Raw genomic sequence first — 17,971 nt, forward strand, 5'->3', positions numbered from 1 at the left:
AGTGATGAAAACGTCACATTTACCCCAATCTGGTATCCATTAAAAATGTCACCTTGCGCCACAGAAAAAAGCCCCTTCACAGCTCCATCAGTGGAAAAATTAAGGGTTTTGGAAAATAGTGACCCAAAGCAAATATAGAGTATATCACAAAAGTGATTACACCCCTCGCATTTTTGGAGATCTGACACTTTGATACTGTGTAAACCAGTCTTGTATAACAGTGTAAATTTTGTGTCTCCTCTAAATAACTCAACACACAGCCATTAATGTCTAAACCGCTGGCAACCAAAGTGAGTACACCTCTAAGTGAAAATGGACAAATTGTGCTCAAAGTGTCAATATTTTGTGTGGCCACCATTATTTTTAAGCACAGCCTTAATTGTCTTGGGCATGGAGGTCACTAAAGCTTCACAGGAGCCGCTTGATCCTGTTCCATCCTCCATGACGACATCACGGAGCTGGTGGATGTTAGAGACCTCGTGGTCCTCCACCTTCCATTTGAGGAGGCCCCACAGATGCTCAATAGGGTTTAGGTCTGGAGACACTTGGCCAGTCCAGCTACTTTACCCTCAGTGTTAAGTAAGCCAGTCATCCTTTTGGAGGTGTTTGGGGTCTTAGTCATGTTGAAATGTAAAGGGAGGGGATTCTGCTCTGCTTCAGTATGTCACAGTTCATGTTGGCATTCATGGTTCCCTCAATGAATCGTAGCTCCTCACAGCTGGCAGCACTCATGCAGCCTCAAACCATGACACTTCCACCACCATGCTTGACTGTAGGCAGGACACTTGTCTGTGTCCTCCTCACCTGGTTGCCGCCACACATGCTTGACACCATCTGAACCAAATAAGTTTATCTTTGTCTCATTACACCACAGTACATGGATCCAGTAATTCATGTCCTTATTCTGCTTGTCTTCAGCAAACTGTGGGTTTTCTTGTGCATGATCTTTAGAAGAGGTTTCCTTCTAGGACAACACCCATGCAGACCAATGTGATGCAGTGTGCGGCGTATGGTCTGAGCACTGACAGGCGGACCCCCTATCCCTGTAACCTTTGTAGCAATGCTGGCAGCGCTCATACGTCTATTTTGAAAAGACGACCTCTGGATATGACGCTGAGCACATGCACTCAACCTCTTTGGTCAGCCATGGCGAGGCCTGTTCTGAGTGGATCCTGTCTTGTTAAACCTCTGTATGGTCTTGGCCACCATGCCGCAGCTCAGTGTCAGGGTGATGACAATCTTATCATAGCCTCGGCCATCTTTATGTAGAGCTACAATTCTTTTTTTCAGATCCTCAGAGATTTCTTTGCCATGAGGAGCCATGCTGACCTTCCAGTGACCAAAGAGTATGAGAGAGTGTGCGAGCGATGACCCCAAATGTAACACCCCTGGTCCCAATTCACACCTGAGATCTTGTAACACTAATGAGTCACATGACACTGGGGATGGAAAATGTCTAATTGGGCACAATTTGGTCATTTTCACTTAGGGGTGTACTCACTTTTGTTGCCAGCGGTTTAGACAATGGTTGTGTGCTGAGTTATTTAGAGGGCACCAAATTTACCCTGTTATACAAGCTGCACACTGACACTGTATATTGTATCACAGGTTCAGATCTTCAGTGTTGTCCCATAAAAATATATAATAAAATATTTAAAAAAAAATGTGAGGGGTGTACTCACTTTTGTGATGTACTATGTTTGTATGTAATTTATTTACTTTTTTTTTTTCAACACAAATTTCTGAAATAAAAATGGCAGATTTGCAGAAATTTTTGTTCCTGATTTCACCACACAGTGCACGGTTTTTCAGTATATGGTGTGGATAAAGAATTGTCTACATTCAATTATACAACTAAATTAATAGAACATCACGCCTTTCTACATATCTACGTAGCTTGTTTCCTTTTTTTTGCCTATATTTTACCAGTCTGATACTCCAGAATACAAAGCGGCGTGTAAGCTGTGGGACCTTTACCTACGTACACGGAATGAGTTTGTTCAGAAAGGTGACTGTGAAGATGACGATGATGATGACGAGGATACACTGGACACTGCAACTCCCGAAGCAGAGGTTAGGTGTCAGGGTGTGCTGGGTGCATGAGATTGGGGGGGGGGGGGAGAAAGTATTTCTATCCCTTTTCCTTTTTTTCCCCTTTCCTTTTTTTTTTCCCCTTTCCTTTTTTCCCCCCCCTTTTCCCCCCTTTCCCCTCCCCCCCTTTTACCCTCCCCCCTTTTACCCTTCCCCCCTTTTCCCCCTTTTCCCCTCTCCCCCCTTTTCCCCCTTTTTCCCCTTTCCCCCTTTTCACCCCTTTTCCCCTTTCCCCCCTTTTTCCCCTTTTCCCCCTCCCCCCCTCTTCTCTCTCTACCCCTTCTCCCCTTCACCCCCTCTGGCCCTCTTCTCCCCTTCACCCCCTCTGGCCCTCTTCTCCCCTTCACCCCCTCTGGCCCTCTTCTCCCATTCACCCCCTCTGGCCCTCTTCTCCCCTTCACCCCCTCTGGCCCTCTACTCCCCTTCACCCCCTCTGGCCCTCTTCTCCCCTTCACCCCCTCTGGCCCTCTTCTCCCCTTCACCCCCTCTGGCCCTCTTCTCCCCCCACCTCCTCTGGCCCTCTTCTTTCTCCCCCTCCCCCCCTCTTCTTCCCCCTTCCCCCCTCTGTCCCTCTTCTCCCTCCACCCCCTCTGTCCCTCTTCTCTCCCCGCCCCCTCTGGCCCTCTTCTCTCCCCACCCCCTCTGGCCCTCTTCTCCCCCCACCCCCTCTGGCCGGCCCTCTTTCCCGCCCCCTCTGGCCCTCTTCTCCCCCCCCCCCACGCACTGCACTGGACACTGCAACCCCCGAAGCACAGGTTAGGTGTCAGGGTGTACTGGGTGCATGAGATTGGGGGGGAGTATTTCTTTCCCTTTCCTTTTCTTCGGCGCTCCATTGGGAGACCCAGACGATTGGGTGTATAGCACTGCCTCCGGAGGCCACACAAAGCAATTACACCAAAAAGTGTAAGGCCCCTCCCCTTCTGGCTATACACCCCCAGTGGGATCACTGGCTCACCAGTTTTCTGCTTTGTGCGAAGGAGGTCAGACATCCACGCATAGCTCCACTGTTTAGTCAGCAGTAGCTGCTGACTATATCGGATGGAAGAAAAGAGGGCCCATATGGGGCCCCCAGCATGCTCCCTTCTTACCCCACTTGTGGTTTGTAAGGTTGAGGTACCCATTGCGGGTACGGAGGCTGGAGCCCACATGCTGTTTTCCTTCCCCATCCCCCTGAGGGGCTCTGAGGAAGTGGGATCTTACCGGCCACCAAGCCCTGAGGCCGGGCTCCATCCACAGACCCATTGAACCTGCTGGATGTGGAGCGGGAGTGCCGTTCAGGGACAAGGCCCTGCAACTTTCAGGTACTCTGTGTCCCCGTATGGCAGGCCACGCACACCCCAGGCTTGCTGGGTGTGCTAGTGCGCCGGGGACTGTAGCGCTGTGCGCTGGGCTTATAGTCCCCGCAGATTACTGGGGGACTTTATGTGTGTGGATCGCCGCGCCGACCGCCCCTGGAGCGGCGGCGCAGCTGCGACTTGTAGTGCGCCGGGGACGCGCCGACCGCGCTTTTACGGCGGCGGCGCTTCTAACTTTAGTCCCCGGCTTTCTGCGGCCTAGCTCCGCTTCGTTAACGCCCCCCACCCTGTCAATCAGGGTAGGGGAGAGACGTTGTTCAATCGGCAGCGCCGAGGGCTGGAGCACGATTTACATGCTCCAGCCCTCTCACTGAGCACAGTAGGACACAGGCTTCGCGCTTTTTCTCTGTGCACGCCCTAGGCCCGCCCCCAGGCTTGCAGCTCCCCAGGACGCCGGCAGCCATTATACACATGCAGTCTGGCTGGAGAACGGACGCAGGCTCTGAGGGACCCAGGCTAGGGGTTTCTGGCGACCACACACCCGCGCTAAGCGGGCGGTAAGCAGCACATACGTGCGGCCCCACTAGTGCCACAGTGTTATATTTGTGTGCTGCACTGTAAGGTCGCTTCTTGGCTGTACAAAACGCAAGGGTGCCAAGGCACGGGCTGTATACACTGCTTGTGCAGCATGTGGGGCTAATCTACCAGCAGGCTCCAACGACTCTCATTGTGTGCAATGTTCAGTCCCAGTGGCACTTCGTCAGCCAGAGCCTATTGTGGTGGTAGCCCAGGCAGAGACGCCTGTGAACCCTGCCCCGGTGACGGGGACAGAATTTGCAGTCTTTGCTGATAAAATGTCTGTGACTATGACAAAAATCCTGGAGACCTTGCAGTCCAGGCCAGTTGCTCAGACCATGGACACCGCTGTGTCTATGTTCCCCGGCCCCCCTCAGCTGGAATTAATCCGTAATTCAAGGGGGTCCCAGGCATCACAGGCTGAGGGCTCTGACTCCGATGACAGTCCCAGTCCGCCTAAGCGAGCTCGCTGGGAGAGACCCTCCACGTCATCACGCGGATCAGGGTCTCAGCGAGAAGGGTCTCTATATGATGGCTCAGAGGTGGGTGATCAGGAGTCTTGTCCTGACGCCGCACTCAATTTGGATACGCCAGATGGTGACGCCATGGTAAATGACCTTATAGCGGCCATCAATAGGCTGTTGGATATTTCTCCCCCAGCCCCTTCTGCAGAGGAGGCAGCTGCACAGCAGGAGAAATTCCATTTCCTGTATCCCAAGCGTAAATTGAGTACTTTTCTGGACCACTCTGACTTCAGAGAATCCATCCAGAAACACAATACTTATCCGGACAAGCGTTTTTCTAAACGCCTTAAGGATACACGTTATCCTTTTCCCCCCTGACGTGGTCAAACGCTGGACCCAGTGTCCAAAAGTGGACCCTCCAATATCCAGGCTTGCAGCTAGATCCATAGTTGCAGTGGAGGATGGGGCTTCACTTAAAGATGCCAATGACAGACAGATGGACCTTTGGTTGAAATCTGTCTATGAAGCTATCGGCGCGTCGTTTGCTCCAGCATTCGCGGCCGTGTGGGCGCTCCAAGCTATTTCAGCTGGTCTGGCACAGGTGGACTCTCTCATACGTCCAGCAGTGCCGCAAGTGGCGTCCCTAACTACGCAAATGTCTGCGTTTGCGACCTACGCTATCAATGCGGTACTGGACTCTACGAGCCGTACCTCAATGGCATCCGCCAACTCTGTAGTTTTGCGCAGAGCCTTGTGGTTAAAGGAATGGAAAGCAGATTCTGCTTCTAAAAAATGTTTAACCAGCTTGCCATTATCTGGAGACAGACTGTTTGGTGAGCAATTGGCGGAAATCATTAAACAGTCCAAAGGTAAGGACTCCTCCTTACCCCAGCCCAGATCAAGCAAACCTCCACAGAGGAAGTGGCAGTCAAAGTTTCGGTCCTTTCGAGGCTCGGGCAAGCCCCAATTCTCCTCGTCCAAAGGGACTCAGAAAGAGCAAAGGAGCTCTGATTCCTGGCGGGCTCACTCACGCCCCAAGAAAGCAACCGGAGGTACCGCTTCCAAGGCGGCTGCCTCATGACTTTCGGCCGCCTCCCTCCGCATCCTCGGTCGGTGGCAGGCTCTCCCGCTTTTGCGACATTTGGCTGCCACAGGTCAAAGACCGGTGGGTAACAGACATTTTGTCTCACGGGTACAGGATAGAGTTCAGTTCTCGTCCTCCGCCTCGGTTCTTCAGAACTTCCCCACATCCCGACCGAGCAGATGCCCTTCTGCAGGCGGTGAATTCTCTAAGAGCAGAAGGAGTGGTGGTCCCTGTTCCTCTTCAGGAACGAGGTCAAGGTTTTTACTCCAATCTCTTTGTGGTGCCAAAAATGGACGGCTCATTCCGTCCTGTTCTGGACCTAAAACTGCTCAACAAGCATGTGAACGCCAGGCGGTTCCGGATGGAATCCCTCCGCTCAGTCATTGCCTCAATGTCTCAAGGAGATTTCCTAGCATCAATAGACATCAAGGATGCTTATCTCCACGTGCCGATTGCTACAGAGCACCAACGCTTTCTACGCTTCGTGATAGGAGACGACCATTGTCACAAACCACCGGGGGGGTCACTCAGAAATCCCCCGCGCTGGCTACCAGTACGTCACAATCGGGGGGTAACAAGTGGGGGTCACCCCTCCTTTATACCTCCCGACCGACAGACAGAGCACGTGACGCGCTCTCTAGCGCCCCTCTTATAGTCAGGCCAATTATGGAATTGCCCGACAATAAGCAAGGAGGCCGCTATACTACTTATGCCGATTATTGAAGGGTCCCCGGTGAGGGTAGGGTATATATTCCCCCGACCTCCGCGGGCGGAATATATAAAATCTCCCCGAATCTCACTGGCCTCCCCACAATAATCCTTGGCACAATTCGCTGCCACCAACCGATTTACGGTAACTATTAGCCGAACACACAGACGTGGGATTCAAGATCGAGATAACAGAACAGCCCAAGATTAATTATATAATTTAATCAGCCTAAAGCACACTAGAAACTACAATATATACAATAGGGAATCTACAGAATATACATATGTCAGAGTACAGTTACAATCAAAGCATGGGTTACAAACAGGCATACACAGTTCCAGCAGTTACCTTGTTGCGTCTGGCCACAGGGGGGCGCTGTACCCAGGTTTCTAGGATCCTTCCCACAGATGTTTCCTACACGTGCCCCCAGCGAAAAGAACACTGGAAAATGGCCGAAGTAGGGTTATCAACCTGGGCAAATCCAGGTCCCCTCCTACCTTAGTGACCTCAGAGGGAGCACTGCTCCACCCCTGGCTTGAGTTATGGACAATCCACAACATGGAATATGGGCCATAACTTTGCCTGGGAGCGTCGTAGGCGGACGCCAATGCTCTCATTGTGACAGTTATGAATTTAGCTACAGAACGAGGGGACTCATGACCTGCCTGCCAGTTCCCCATTGGCTGATATCACGCCTGGGGCATTTCCCAATGTCCCGCTCCCATAAAAAGGGTGTGCCGGCATCGTCCGCATGCGGAGACACCATTTTTATGGTTGCCGTATTTATCGGAAATATGGCTTGCGAGATATGAACCATTTTTTACTGGAGTCGTTCTGTCTAGCTAGTTCCATAGCCTTGCTAATGAGATACAACTCTTGTTACAGGGTGACGGCAGGGAGTCATCCTGTGTCCATTGTTCCCACACCACCTCATCTCCATATCACAGGAGATGGCCATGGGATTTGTTGCTAAACCAGTTGTGTGAAGGAAAGGGGGGGTGACACCAGGAGAGGGCTTCCTGACATACTTGAATATCATGATTTATCGTCATATCTCCGGATTTACCTCACACCTCCCCCCTTTTGAGGGCGCTAGGGGGCAGCACACTCCGGTGTTCCCCCGTGCGCCCGTCCGCGACCTCTCCTTGTCGGGACAGCCCGTCTGCGTTACCGTGGTCACGGCCCCTTTTGTGGCGAATGGTGAAGTTGTATTGCTGGAGCGCAAGGCTCCATCGCAACAATCGCCCATTCGTCCCAGAGACGGTGTGCAACCAGCTGAGGGGATTGTGGTCCGTCTCCACGATGAAGTGGCGCCCGTATAGATAGGGTTGCAGACGCTGCAGGGCCCACACTATGGCCAGGCACTCCTTCTCCATCGTGGAATAGGCAACTTCCCTTGGTAACAGCTTCCTGCTCAGGTACAAGACTGGGTGCTCTTGGCTCGCAGAGTCCACCTGGCTGAGCACCGCACCGAGGCCGAAGTCACTGGCGTCGGTCTGTACTACAAACGGCCGCGTGAAGTCGGCTGCCTGTAGCACGGGCGGGCTGGACAGGGCGTCCTTTAGGGCCTGGAAGGCTGTCTCGCAGTCCATTGTCCAATCGACTGCAGAGGGCAGCTTCTTCTTGGTGAGGTCCGTCAAGGGCTTTGCCAGGCTACTATAGCGTGGAACAAACCTCCTATAGTACCCGGCGGTCCCCAAGAAGGACATCACCTGCTTCTTGGTCCTGGGGGTGGGCCAGGATGCGATGGCTTCCACTTTCTCAGGCTCGGGCTTCAGTGTTCTCCCACCTACCCGGTGACCGAGGTACTGGACCTCGCTCATGGCCAGCTGACACTTTCCCGGCTTGATGGTCAAACCTGCCCGGTGGATCCGCCTGAGCACCTGTGCTAGATGCTCTAGGTGGTCCTCCCAGGTGGGACTGAAGACGGCAATGTCATCCAGGTACGCGGCCGCGTACCCTTCAAGTCCCTTGAGCAGGGTGTTGACCATCCGCTGGAAAGTGGCAGGGGCATTCCTCATCCCGAATGGCATCACCGTGGACTCGTACAGTCCAAATGGGGTAATAAAGGCAGAGCGTTCCCTGGCCTTGCGAGTCAGGGGGATCTGCCAATATCCCCGGCTCAGATCCATGATGGTCAGGTACTGAGCCCCGGCCAACTGATCGAGCAGGTCATCGATGCGTGGCATTGGGTACGCATCGGCGACCGTGACCGCATTGAGCCCCCTGTAGTCCACGCAGAACCGAGTGGTTCGGTCCTTCTTAGGGACGAGGACTACAGGCGAGGCCCAAGCGCTGTTGGATGCCTGGATCACCCCCAGCTTCAGCATCTCGTCAATCTCCTGGCGCATGTGTTGCTGCACCTCCAGGGAGACCCGATATGCTGAACGCCGGATCGGGGGATGATCCCCAGTGTCCACGTGATGGACAGCCAAGTCAGTCCTTCCGGGCTGGTTGGTAAACAACCCCCGGAAGGGGAGGAGGGTGGCCCACAGCTGGGACCGTTGGTCTTCCAAGAGCTGGTGGCCAACCTCCACATCCTCAATGGATCCGCCTGCCCTAACCTGGGCTAGCATATCCAAGAGGGTTTCCGCTTCTCCCTCCTCGGGCAGGTTGCACACGGGGAGCGCACATGCCTCCCGCTCATGATGTGCCTTCATCATGTTCACATGGAAGGGCTTCCGCCTTCCACGGGCAGGGTCCAGGGTGACCAGGTACGTTACAGGGTTGAGCTGCTGGTACACGAGGTATGGGCCTTCCCAGGCTGCCTGAAGCTTGTCCTGTGGTACGGGGACCAGTACCCACACCTTTTGACCCACTTGGTAGGTCCTCTCACAAGCGTTCTGGTCGTACCAACGCTTCTGATCGGCCTGGGCTTGAGCCATATTGTCGTGTACCAGTTGCGTCAAGGCCTGCATTTTGTCCCGGAAGCGCATGACATACTCGATAACCGACACTCCAGGGGTGGCCAAATCCCCTTCCCAAGCCTCTTTCACCAGAGCCAGGGGGCCCCGCACACGTCGCCCGTACAGGAGCTCAAACGGTGAGAATCCTGTTGAGGCCTGTGGAACCTCCCGGTAAGCAAATAACAGGTGTGGGAGATACCGCTCCCAGTCACGCCCATGGGAGTCGACCAACATCTTAAGCATCTGCTTTAAGGTGCCATTGAACCGCTCGCACAGGCCATTAGTCTGTGGATGGTACGGGCTGGCCACCAGATGTCGCACCTGGACTTGCTTACAGAGGGCCTCCATCAGCTGGGACATGAATTGGGTCCCCCGGTCAGTGAGCATTTCCTGGGGAAAACCCACTCGGGAGAAAATCTCCAGCAATGCGGTGGCCACCTTGTCAGCCCGAATGGACGACAAGGCCACTGCTTCTGGGTACCGGGTGGCATAGTCCACTACCGTCAGTAGGAAGCGTTTCCCGGAGCTGCTGGGGATGGCCAGCGGGCCGACCAGATCCACAGCCACCCTCCTGAAAGGCTCATCGATGATTGGCAGAGATACTAGTGGGGCTTTGGGGTGTGGCCCCGCCTTCCCCACTCTCTGACAGGTTTCACACGAACGGCAGTAGGCAGCCACATCGGCCCCCATTTTTGGCCAGTAGAAATGCTGGTTTAACCTGGCCTTGGTCTTAGCGATCCCTAGGTGTCCGGCCATCGGAATCTCATGTGCGATCCGCAACAACTCCGTCCGGAACGGATAGGGTACCACCAACTGTCGGTCCCTGGGCCACGCCTCCGGTGAACCCTGCTGGACCGTGGCCCGGTACAGCCGTCCTTGGTCCCAGACCACTCGCTCCGGGTCCGAGTCCGAGGGAGGCTGTGCCGCCTGCTCCTTAAGAGCTTTCAGGCTGTCGTCAGCTTCTAACGCTGCCTGAAACCCCTGACTAGATGTGGCCAGAATCGACGAGACTGTCACATCTTCAGTCAGTACCCCGGGACCTGTGTCCTGGCCTCCACCTGACTCGGCTGCCACTTGGTCAGAAGGGGAAGAGCTATCGGACCTCCGGGAGGCCCCTTGGCTTCCAGCACTCCCACTGCGGGTGACAGCGGCCACAGCCGCTGCGACCGTGGGTCGTGCCTGCTCCTCCTCCGTTCCTGACCAAGTCGCCGGTTCAGGCAGACCTACCTGGCTTCCTGACACCCCGGTTGTGGGGGAACCATGCACCGAGATCTTACCTGGGAGCACTTCCGCTCCTGGACCGGCCCCAATCTCACCTGCCTGTTCCCCTCCTGCAGCAACAGAACCCCGCTGTGAAATCTCTGGGGACCCCACATTTGCTGTGGTAGCCCCCACCCCACACACCGGTCCTCCCCCTGCAGCACCCTGCTCTCTGCTTATCCCTGCAGAGGGCAACAGATCCCAGCTCACAGGCTGGTTACTTGTAGAGGCATTGTCACACCTTTCTCTGACCCCCTCCCCTCCTGTCACAGCTGCAGCTGCGTGTGTGTCTATGGTGTCTGTGCAAGCAGAAATATCAGAGTTCACTCCCTCCTCCCTTACATCATTCATAGATAACACATTAACATTGTCAGGAGTCATGTCAGTACTGGCTGAAGGTTCAGCCCTTGGGGGGGGCCCAAACTGGGAGGTTATCTGCCCCAAATCTGTCCCAAGTAGCACGTTTGCAGGGATCCGATCAGTTACCCCCACCTCCCTCACCCCCCGCCCTGCGCCCCAGTCCACATAAATGTCAGCAACAGGCAGCGCCGGGTCAGTGCCTCCAATCCCGGAGACAGCGAGGGTTTTTCCAGGGATCAAGTCTTGGGGGGACACCATCTCAGGCCGCACCAGAGTCACCTCCGAGGCGCTGTCTCGCAGTCCTATGGTCACAGACCGGCCGACGGTGACAGGTTGGAAGCTGTCCAGGGACCTACCACCACCCCCACCCACACAATACACCTTGGGCGGCCCTTGGGACGGGGACGGAGCCGGGGCCTTGGGACGCTGAGGGCACATGGCCTTGAAGTGTCCAGGTAGGTTGCACTGGTGGCACCGTCTTGGTTCCGCCACGGGCCTGGAGAGGGGAGTTGAGGGGGACACCCCCTGCAGTCTAGGGGCAGGTGGGGCAGTCGCCGAATTCATCTTACCCCCTCTCCAGGTGCTGCTGGTGGCCGCTCTCCTGGCCTCAGGGGCCCGGTTGTTGGTGTAGTCATCGGCAAGGGCAGCTGTAGCCGTGGACCCCTTTGGCTTCTGGTCTCGGATGAACTGGCGGAGATCCTCAGGGCAGTTCCACAAGAGTTGCTCCGTGATGAACAAGTCCAGGATCTCCGGTCCGGTGGAAAGCTGCAGGCCTTGGGTCCAGTGGTCGGCAGCTCGGGCAAGTGCCCGCCGGTGGTCAGCCCAGGAGTCCTTTGGTCCCTTCTGTAGGCTCCGGAACTTCTTGCGGTAGGACTCTGGAGTGAGGTTGTACTGTTGGATCAGGGCCCGCTTGATGGTGTCGTAGCCCTGATCTGCCTCAGCAGGCAAGTCCCCAAGGATATCCAGGGCCTTACCCCTTAAACGGGGGGTCAGGTATTTGGCCCACTGGTCCTTGTCCAGATGGTGCTGCAAGCAAGTCCGTTCAAAAGCAGTCAAGAAAGAGTCCAAGTCTCCATCCTTCTCCAGCACTGGGAAGTCCTCAACACGGACCTTTGGAAGTTTGGTGTCTCGAAGGTCACATGTGGCTGATGAGGGCCGGAGCTGAGCTAGCTGCAGCTGGTAGTCACGGTCTGCCTGTCGCTCTCGCTCTTCACGCGCTGCCTGCCGCTCTCGCTCCGCAGCCTCACGCTCTGCGTGCCGCTCCGCAGCCTCAGCGTCACGCGCTGCCTGCCGCTCTGCCCTGCGCTCTGCCAGGAGTTCCTTGTAGCCCTTCTGGTCTCCAGCCTGGAGAAGGGCCATAGCCATTTGAAGAAGGCTATCCGAGCCTCCCAGGCTCGGTGGAATGGCACGTGGTGATCTGCGGCACGCTGCAGAGCTAGGCGATTCACTGTCCCTTTCAGAGCGGAGGGCTGGCATCTGGCTCGTTGAGGAACCTTGGGTGAGCTCCTCCTCATCTTGTTCAGCAGTGCCAGGTTGCGCAATGTCCTCGGCAGAACGGTTTTCTGGCGTCGAGCTCCTGGAGGACTCGTGGGCAACCTCCTCATTGCTGTCCACAGCACCGTCCTCCCTCTCTTCGGCTCCTGCCTTAGCATTGGCCAGTTGCATAGCTCTGCTCCTGGTGCCATCAGCCATTCTTGCAGACTTTTGGTCACTGACACAGAACTGACACCTGATGCCTCCACACACCTTACAGTATCTGCACTCTGACACTCTAGTGTTGAGCTAGTCTGAAGACCCCAGCAGCCACAGCTGCTGCAGGCAGTCTTTAGTGTCTGGGAGTATGGGTCTCACACTCACACACACTATTATCTCGATCCCACCGCTATGCCACCAATATGTCACAAACCACCGGGGGGGTCACTCAGAAATCCCCCGCGCTGGCTACCAGTACGTCACAATCGGGGGGTAACAAGTGGGGGTCACCCCTCCTTTATACCTCCCGACCGACAGACAGAGCACGTGACGCGCTCTCTAGCGCCCCTCTTATAGTCAGGCCAATTATGGAATTGCCCGACAATAAGCAAGGAGGCCGCTATACTACTTATGCCGATTATTGAAGGGTCCCCGGTGAGGGTAGGGTATATATTCCCCCGACCTCCGCGGGCGGAATATATAAAATCTCCCCGAATCTCACTGGCCTCCCCACAATAATCCTTGGCACAATTCGCTGCCACCAACCGATTTACGGTAACTATTAGCCGAACACACAGACGTGGGATTCAAGATCGAGATAACAGAACAGCCCAAGATTAATTATATAATTTAATCAGCCTAAAGCACACTAGAAACTACAATATATACAATAGGGAATCTACAGAATATACATATGTCAGAGTACAGTTACAATCAAAGCATGGGTTACAAACAGGCATACACAGTTCCAGCAGTTACCTTGTTGCGTCTGGCCACAGGGGGGCGCTGTACCCAGGTTTCTAGGATCCTTCCCACAGATGTTTCCTACACGTGCCCCCAGCGAAAAGAACACTGGAAAATGGCCGAAGTAGGGTTATCAACCTGGGCAAATCCAGGTCCCCTCCTACCTTAGTGACCTCAGAGGGAGCACTGCTCCACCCCTGGCTTGAGTTATGGACAATCCACAACATGGAATATGGGCCATAACTTTGCCTGGGAGCGTCGTAGGCGGACGCCAATGCTCTCATTGTGACAGTTATGAATTTAGCTACAGAACGAGGGGACTCATGACCTGCCTGCCAGTTCCCCATTGGCTGATATCACGCCTGGGGCATTTCCCAATGTCCCGCTCCCATAAAAAGGGTGTGCCGGCATCGTCCGCATGCGGAGACACCATTTTTATGGTTGCCGTATTTATCGGAAATATGGCTTGCGAGATATGAACCATTTTTTACTGGAGTCGTTCTGTCTAGCTAGTTCCATAGCCTTGCTAATGAGATACAACTCTTGTTACAGGGTGACGGCAGGGAGTCATCCTGTGTCCATTGTTCCCACACCACCTCATCTCCATATCACAGGAGATGGCCATGGGATTTGTTGCTAAACCAGTTGTGTGAAGGAAAGGGGGGGTGACACCAGGAGAGGGCTTCCTGACATACTTGAATATCATGATTTATCGTCATATCTCCGGATTTACCTCACAACCATCTTCAGTTCGTAGCTCTGCCATTTGGTCTGGCGACAGCCCCACGGGTGTTCACCAAGATCATGGCGGCAGTGGTAGCAGTCTTGCACTCTCAGGGACACTCTGTGATCCCTTACTTGGACGACCTACTGGTCAAGGCACCCTCTCAAGAGGCATGCCAACTCAGCTTGACTGTTGCACTGGAGACTCTCCAGACGTTCGGGTGGATCATCAACTTCTCAAAGTCAAATCTGTCACCGACCCAATCACTAACGTATCTTGGCATGGAGTTTCATACTCTCTCAGCGATAGTGAGAGAGGGGAGCCAGCACGATCTGAAAATGGCATGCATCATATAAAAAGTGCAAATTCACAGATTTATTCCAACTGTACTGTAATATAAATGAGATTTTTAGCAAATAATTGATCAATTCTTTGAGCCACCCCTGCCAACGTCACGGCAAATCTCAATAGGGGGGTCCTACTCTATATTCTGTATTTCATGTGCCATGCGGCCTCCTAGATAAAGTTAAAAGCAGAACCATAATGGAGCACACATACCTGTAACCTGTATATATAACCGCTTCTATGTTGCAAAAGAGGCAATTGTGGATAGAGGCCAGCCCAGGTCCCAGCATGTGGAGCAAGCTCTACACATACCAGGACTATATCAGAACTGACCCTCCCAGTGCCAGAGAGCAACCATTGATAAAGGCGGACCAGATACAAGTATGGTGCTTAATTAACAATGCCTGTGGAAAGGGTGAGGCAACTGAATGTGTACAGCTACCAGCAGGAGGAATATATTGCAAACCAAGATCAGGCGTGCATAGCATGGTGGTGACCACCAGAAAATTTGTGAATTTTCACTTTTTATATGATGCATGCCAATTTCAGATCGTGCTGGTTCCCTTTTTTTCTCTCAGCGATAGTGAAGCTTCCGATGGACAAGCAGCGGTCTCTACAGACTGGGGTGCAGGCTCTCCTTCAAAGTCAGTCGCACTCCTTAAGACGCCTCATGCACTTCCTCGGGAAGATGGTGGCGGCAATGGAGGCGGTTCCGTTTGCGCAGTTTCATCTGCGCCCACTTCAATGGGACATTCTCCGCCAATGGGACGGGAAGTCAAAATCCCTGGACAGGAAAGTCTCCCTTTCCCAGACGGCCAAGGACTCTCTGCATTGGTGGCTTCTTCCCACCTCATTATCACAGGGAAGATCCTTCCTACCACCGTCTTGGGCGGTGGTCACGACAGACGCGAGTCTGTCAGGGTGGGGAGCAGTTTTTCTCCACCACAGGGCTCAGGGTACGTGGACTCAGCAGGAGTCCACCCTTCAGATCAATGTTCTGGAAATCAGAGCAGTGTATCTTGCCCTACTAGCCTTCCAGCAGTGGCTGGAAGGAAGGCAGATCCGAATTCAGTCGGACAACTCCACAGCGGTGGCATACATCAACCACCAAGGGGGGACACGCAGTCGGCAAGCCTTCCAGGAAGTCCGGCGGATTCTGATGTGGGTGGAAGCCACGGCCTCCACCATATCCGCAGTTCACATCCCCGGCGTAGAAAACTGGGAAGCAGACTTCCTCAGTCGCCAGGGCATGGACGCAGGGGAATGGTCCCTTCACCCAGACGTGTTTCAGGAAATCTGTCGCCGATGGGGAAGGCCGGACGTCGACCTCATGGCGTCCCGGCACAACAACAAGGTCCCAACCTTCATGGCACGGTCTCGCGATCAAAGAGCGCTCGCGGCAGACGCCCTAGTGCAAGATTGGTCGCAGTTCCGGCTCCCTTATGTGTTTCCACCTCTGGCACTCTTGCCCAGAGTGCTACGCAAGATCAGATCCGATTGCAGCCGCGTCATACTCGTCGCCCCAGACTGGCCGAGGAGGGCGTGGTATCCGGATCTGTGGCAGCTCACGGTCGGCCAACCGTGGGCACTACCAGACCGACCAGACTTACTGTCCCAAGGGCCGTTTTTCCATCGGAATTCTGCGGCCCTGAACCTGACTGTGTGGCCATTGAGTCCTGGATCCTAGCGTCTTCAGGATTATCCCAAGGGGTCGTTGCCACCATGAGACAGGCTAGGAAGCCCACGTCCGCTAAGATCTACCACAGAACGTGGAGGATATTCTTATCCTGGTGCTCTGCTCAGGGAGTGTCCCCCTGGCCATTTGCATTGCCTACCTTTCTTTCCTGCAATCTGGGTTAGAAAAAGGTTTGTCGCTCGGCTCCCTTAAAGGTCAGGTCTCGGCGCTATCCGTCTTTTTTCAGAGGCGTTTGGCACGCCTTCCTAAGGTGCGCACGTTCCTACAGGGGGTTTGCCATATCGTACCCCCGTACAAGCGGCCGTTAGATCCATGGGATCTGAACAGGGTACTAGTTGCCCTCCAGAAGCCGCCCTTCGAGCCTCTGAGGGAGGTTTCACTTTCTAGACTATCACAGAAAGTGGCCTTTCTGGTAGCGATCACATCTCTTCGGAGAGTGTCTGAGCTGGCAGCGCTATCATCCAAGGCTCCCTTCCTGGTCTTCCACCAGGACAAGGTAGTGCTGCGCCCCATTCAGGAGTTTCTCCCGAAGGTGGTATCCTCTTTTCATCTTAATCAGGATATCTCTTTGCCTTCGTTTTGTCCTCATGCAGTTCATCGGTATGAGAAGGATTTACATTTGTTGGATCTGGTGAGAGCACTCAGAATCTACATTTCTTTTTCGCTCCTAATTGGGAGACCCAGACAGTGGGTGTATAGCTACTGCCTCTGGAGGCCGCACAAAGAACTACACTTAAAAGTGTAAGGCCCCTCCCCTTCTGGCTATACACCCTCCCGTAGGAGTACGGATTCCTCAGTTTTAGCTTTGTGCGCAAGGAGGTCAGACACGCACGCATAGCTCCATTGTTTTTAGTCAGCAGCAGCTGCTGACTATGTCGGATGGAAGAAAAGAGGGTCTATACAGACTCCCAGCATGCTCCCTTCTCACCCCACTTGTGTCGGAGGTGTTTGTAAGGTTGAGGTACCCATTGCGGGTACGGCGGCAGGAGCCCACATGCTGATTCCTTCCCCATCCCTTTTTACAGGGCTCTGGGTGAAGTGGGATTTACCGGTCTCCAGGCACTGAGACCGTGCTCCATCTACAGCCCCTGGAGAAGAGGCTGGATGGAGCGGAGTACATCAGGGACATGGCCCTGCTTCCTTAAGGTACTCTGTGTCCCCGTGCATTTGGCGCTCACACCGCAGCATGCTGGGTGTTGTAGTGCGCCGGGGGACATCAGCGCTGCGGCGCCTGTGCCATGGCCTCATTCAGCTTAGCTGAAGCAGGCACACTTATGGGAATCGGCCGCGCCGGCCGCTGGGACTGCGGCACGGCTGGCACTTGTAGTGCGCCGGGGACTTCAGCGCGGCCTGCGCTTTTACGGCGGCCGCGCTGATAACTACAGTCCCCGGCTTTTGCGGCCTGCTTCCGTTCGTTCCCGCCCCCAGACCTGCCAGTCAGGAGAGGGGCGGGACGCTGCCCACGTCTAGACTCGGTCGCGCCGGCCGCTGGAACAGCGGCGCGGCTGGCACTTGTAGTGCGCCGGGGACTTCAGCGCGGCCCGCGCTTTTACGGCGGCCGCGCTGATAACTCGAGTCCCCGGCTTTTGCGGCCTGCTTTCGTTCGTTCCCGCCCCCAGACCTGCCAGTCAGGAGAGGGGCGGGACGCTGGCCAGTGCATCAGCGCTGAGGGCTGGAGTCGTTTTTACATACTCCAGCCCTCACAGTCAGCACAGAGGGGACACTGTTCCCGCACTTTTGTTGGGGAACTCCCACGGACCGCCCCTCTCCACATAAGCCGGCAGCCATTCTTGCTGACACGCTGAGCTGCAGAGGGGAGCCGGGGAGACCCAGACAAGGCATTCTGCAGCCTCTTACCCGCTGTTCAGCGGGCGGTAAGCAGCCCTCAGGGCTCACCCCCTCTTGTGCTCGTAGTATTCTTAGTATTTTGTTGCTACAAATACTTGGTATTACATAGCGCTGGTCGCCCTTTGGCTATAGACTCTCTCACATGCAGAGAGCCAGCAGCATGTCGCCCGTAAAACG

At 54.7% G+C, this 17,971-nt stretch overlaps 1 protein-coding gene across 1 annotated transcript in view; it reads left to right on the plus strand.

Annotated features, from left to right (window-relative positions):
• Positions 1 to 17,971, plus strand: part of PBRM1 (polybromo 1) — a 241,718-nt gene that overhangs the window by 20,742 nt on the left and 203,005 nt on the right. The window contains 1 exon segment of the mRNA XM_075321737.1: positions 1,930 to 2,073. Coding sequence (XP_075177852.1) covers positions 1,930 to 2,073 — 144 coding nt within the window.

The sequence above is a fragment of the Anomaloglossus baeobatrachus genome, chromosome 8 (genome assembly GCF_048569485.1).
Source record: "Anomaloglossus baeobatrachus isolate aAnoBae1 chromosome 8, aAnoBae1.hap1, whole genome shotgun sequence".
Taxonomy (NCBI): Eukaryota; Metazoa; Chordata; class Amphibia; order Anura; family Aromobatidae; genus Anomaloglossus; species Anomaloglossus baeobatrachus.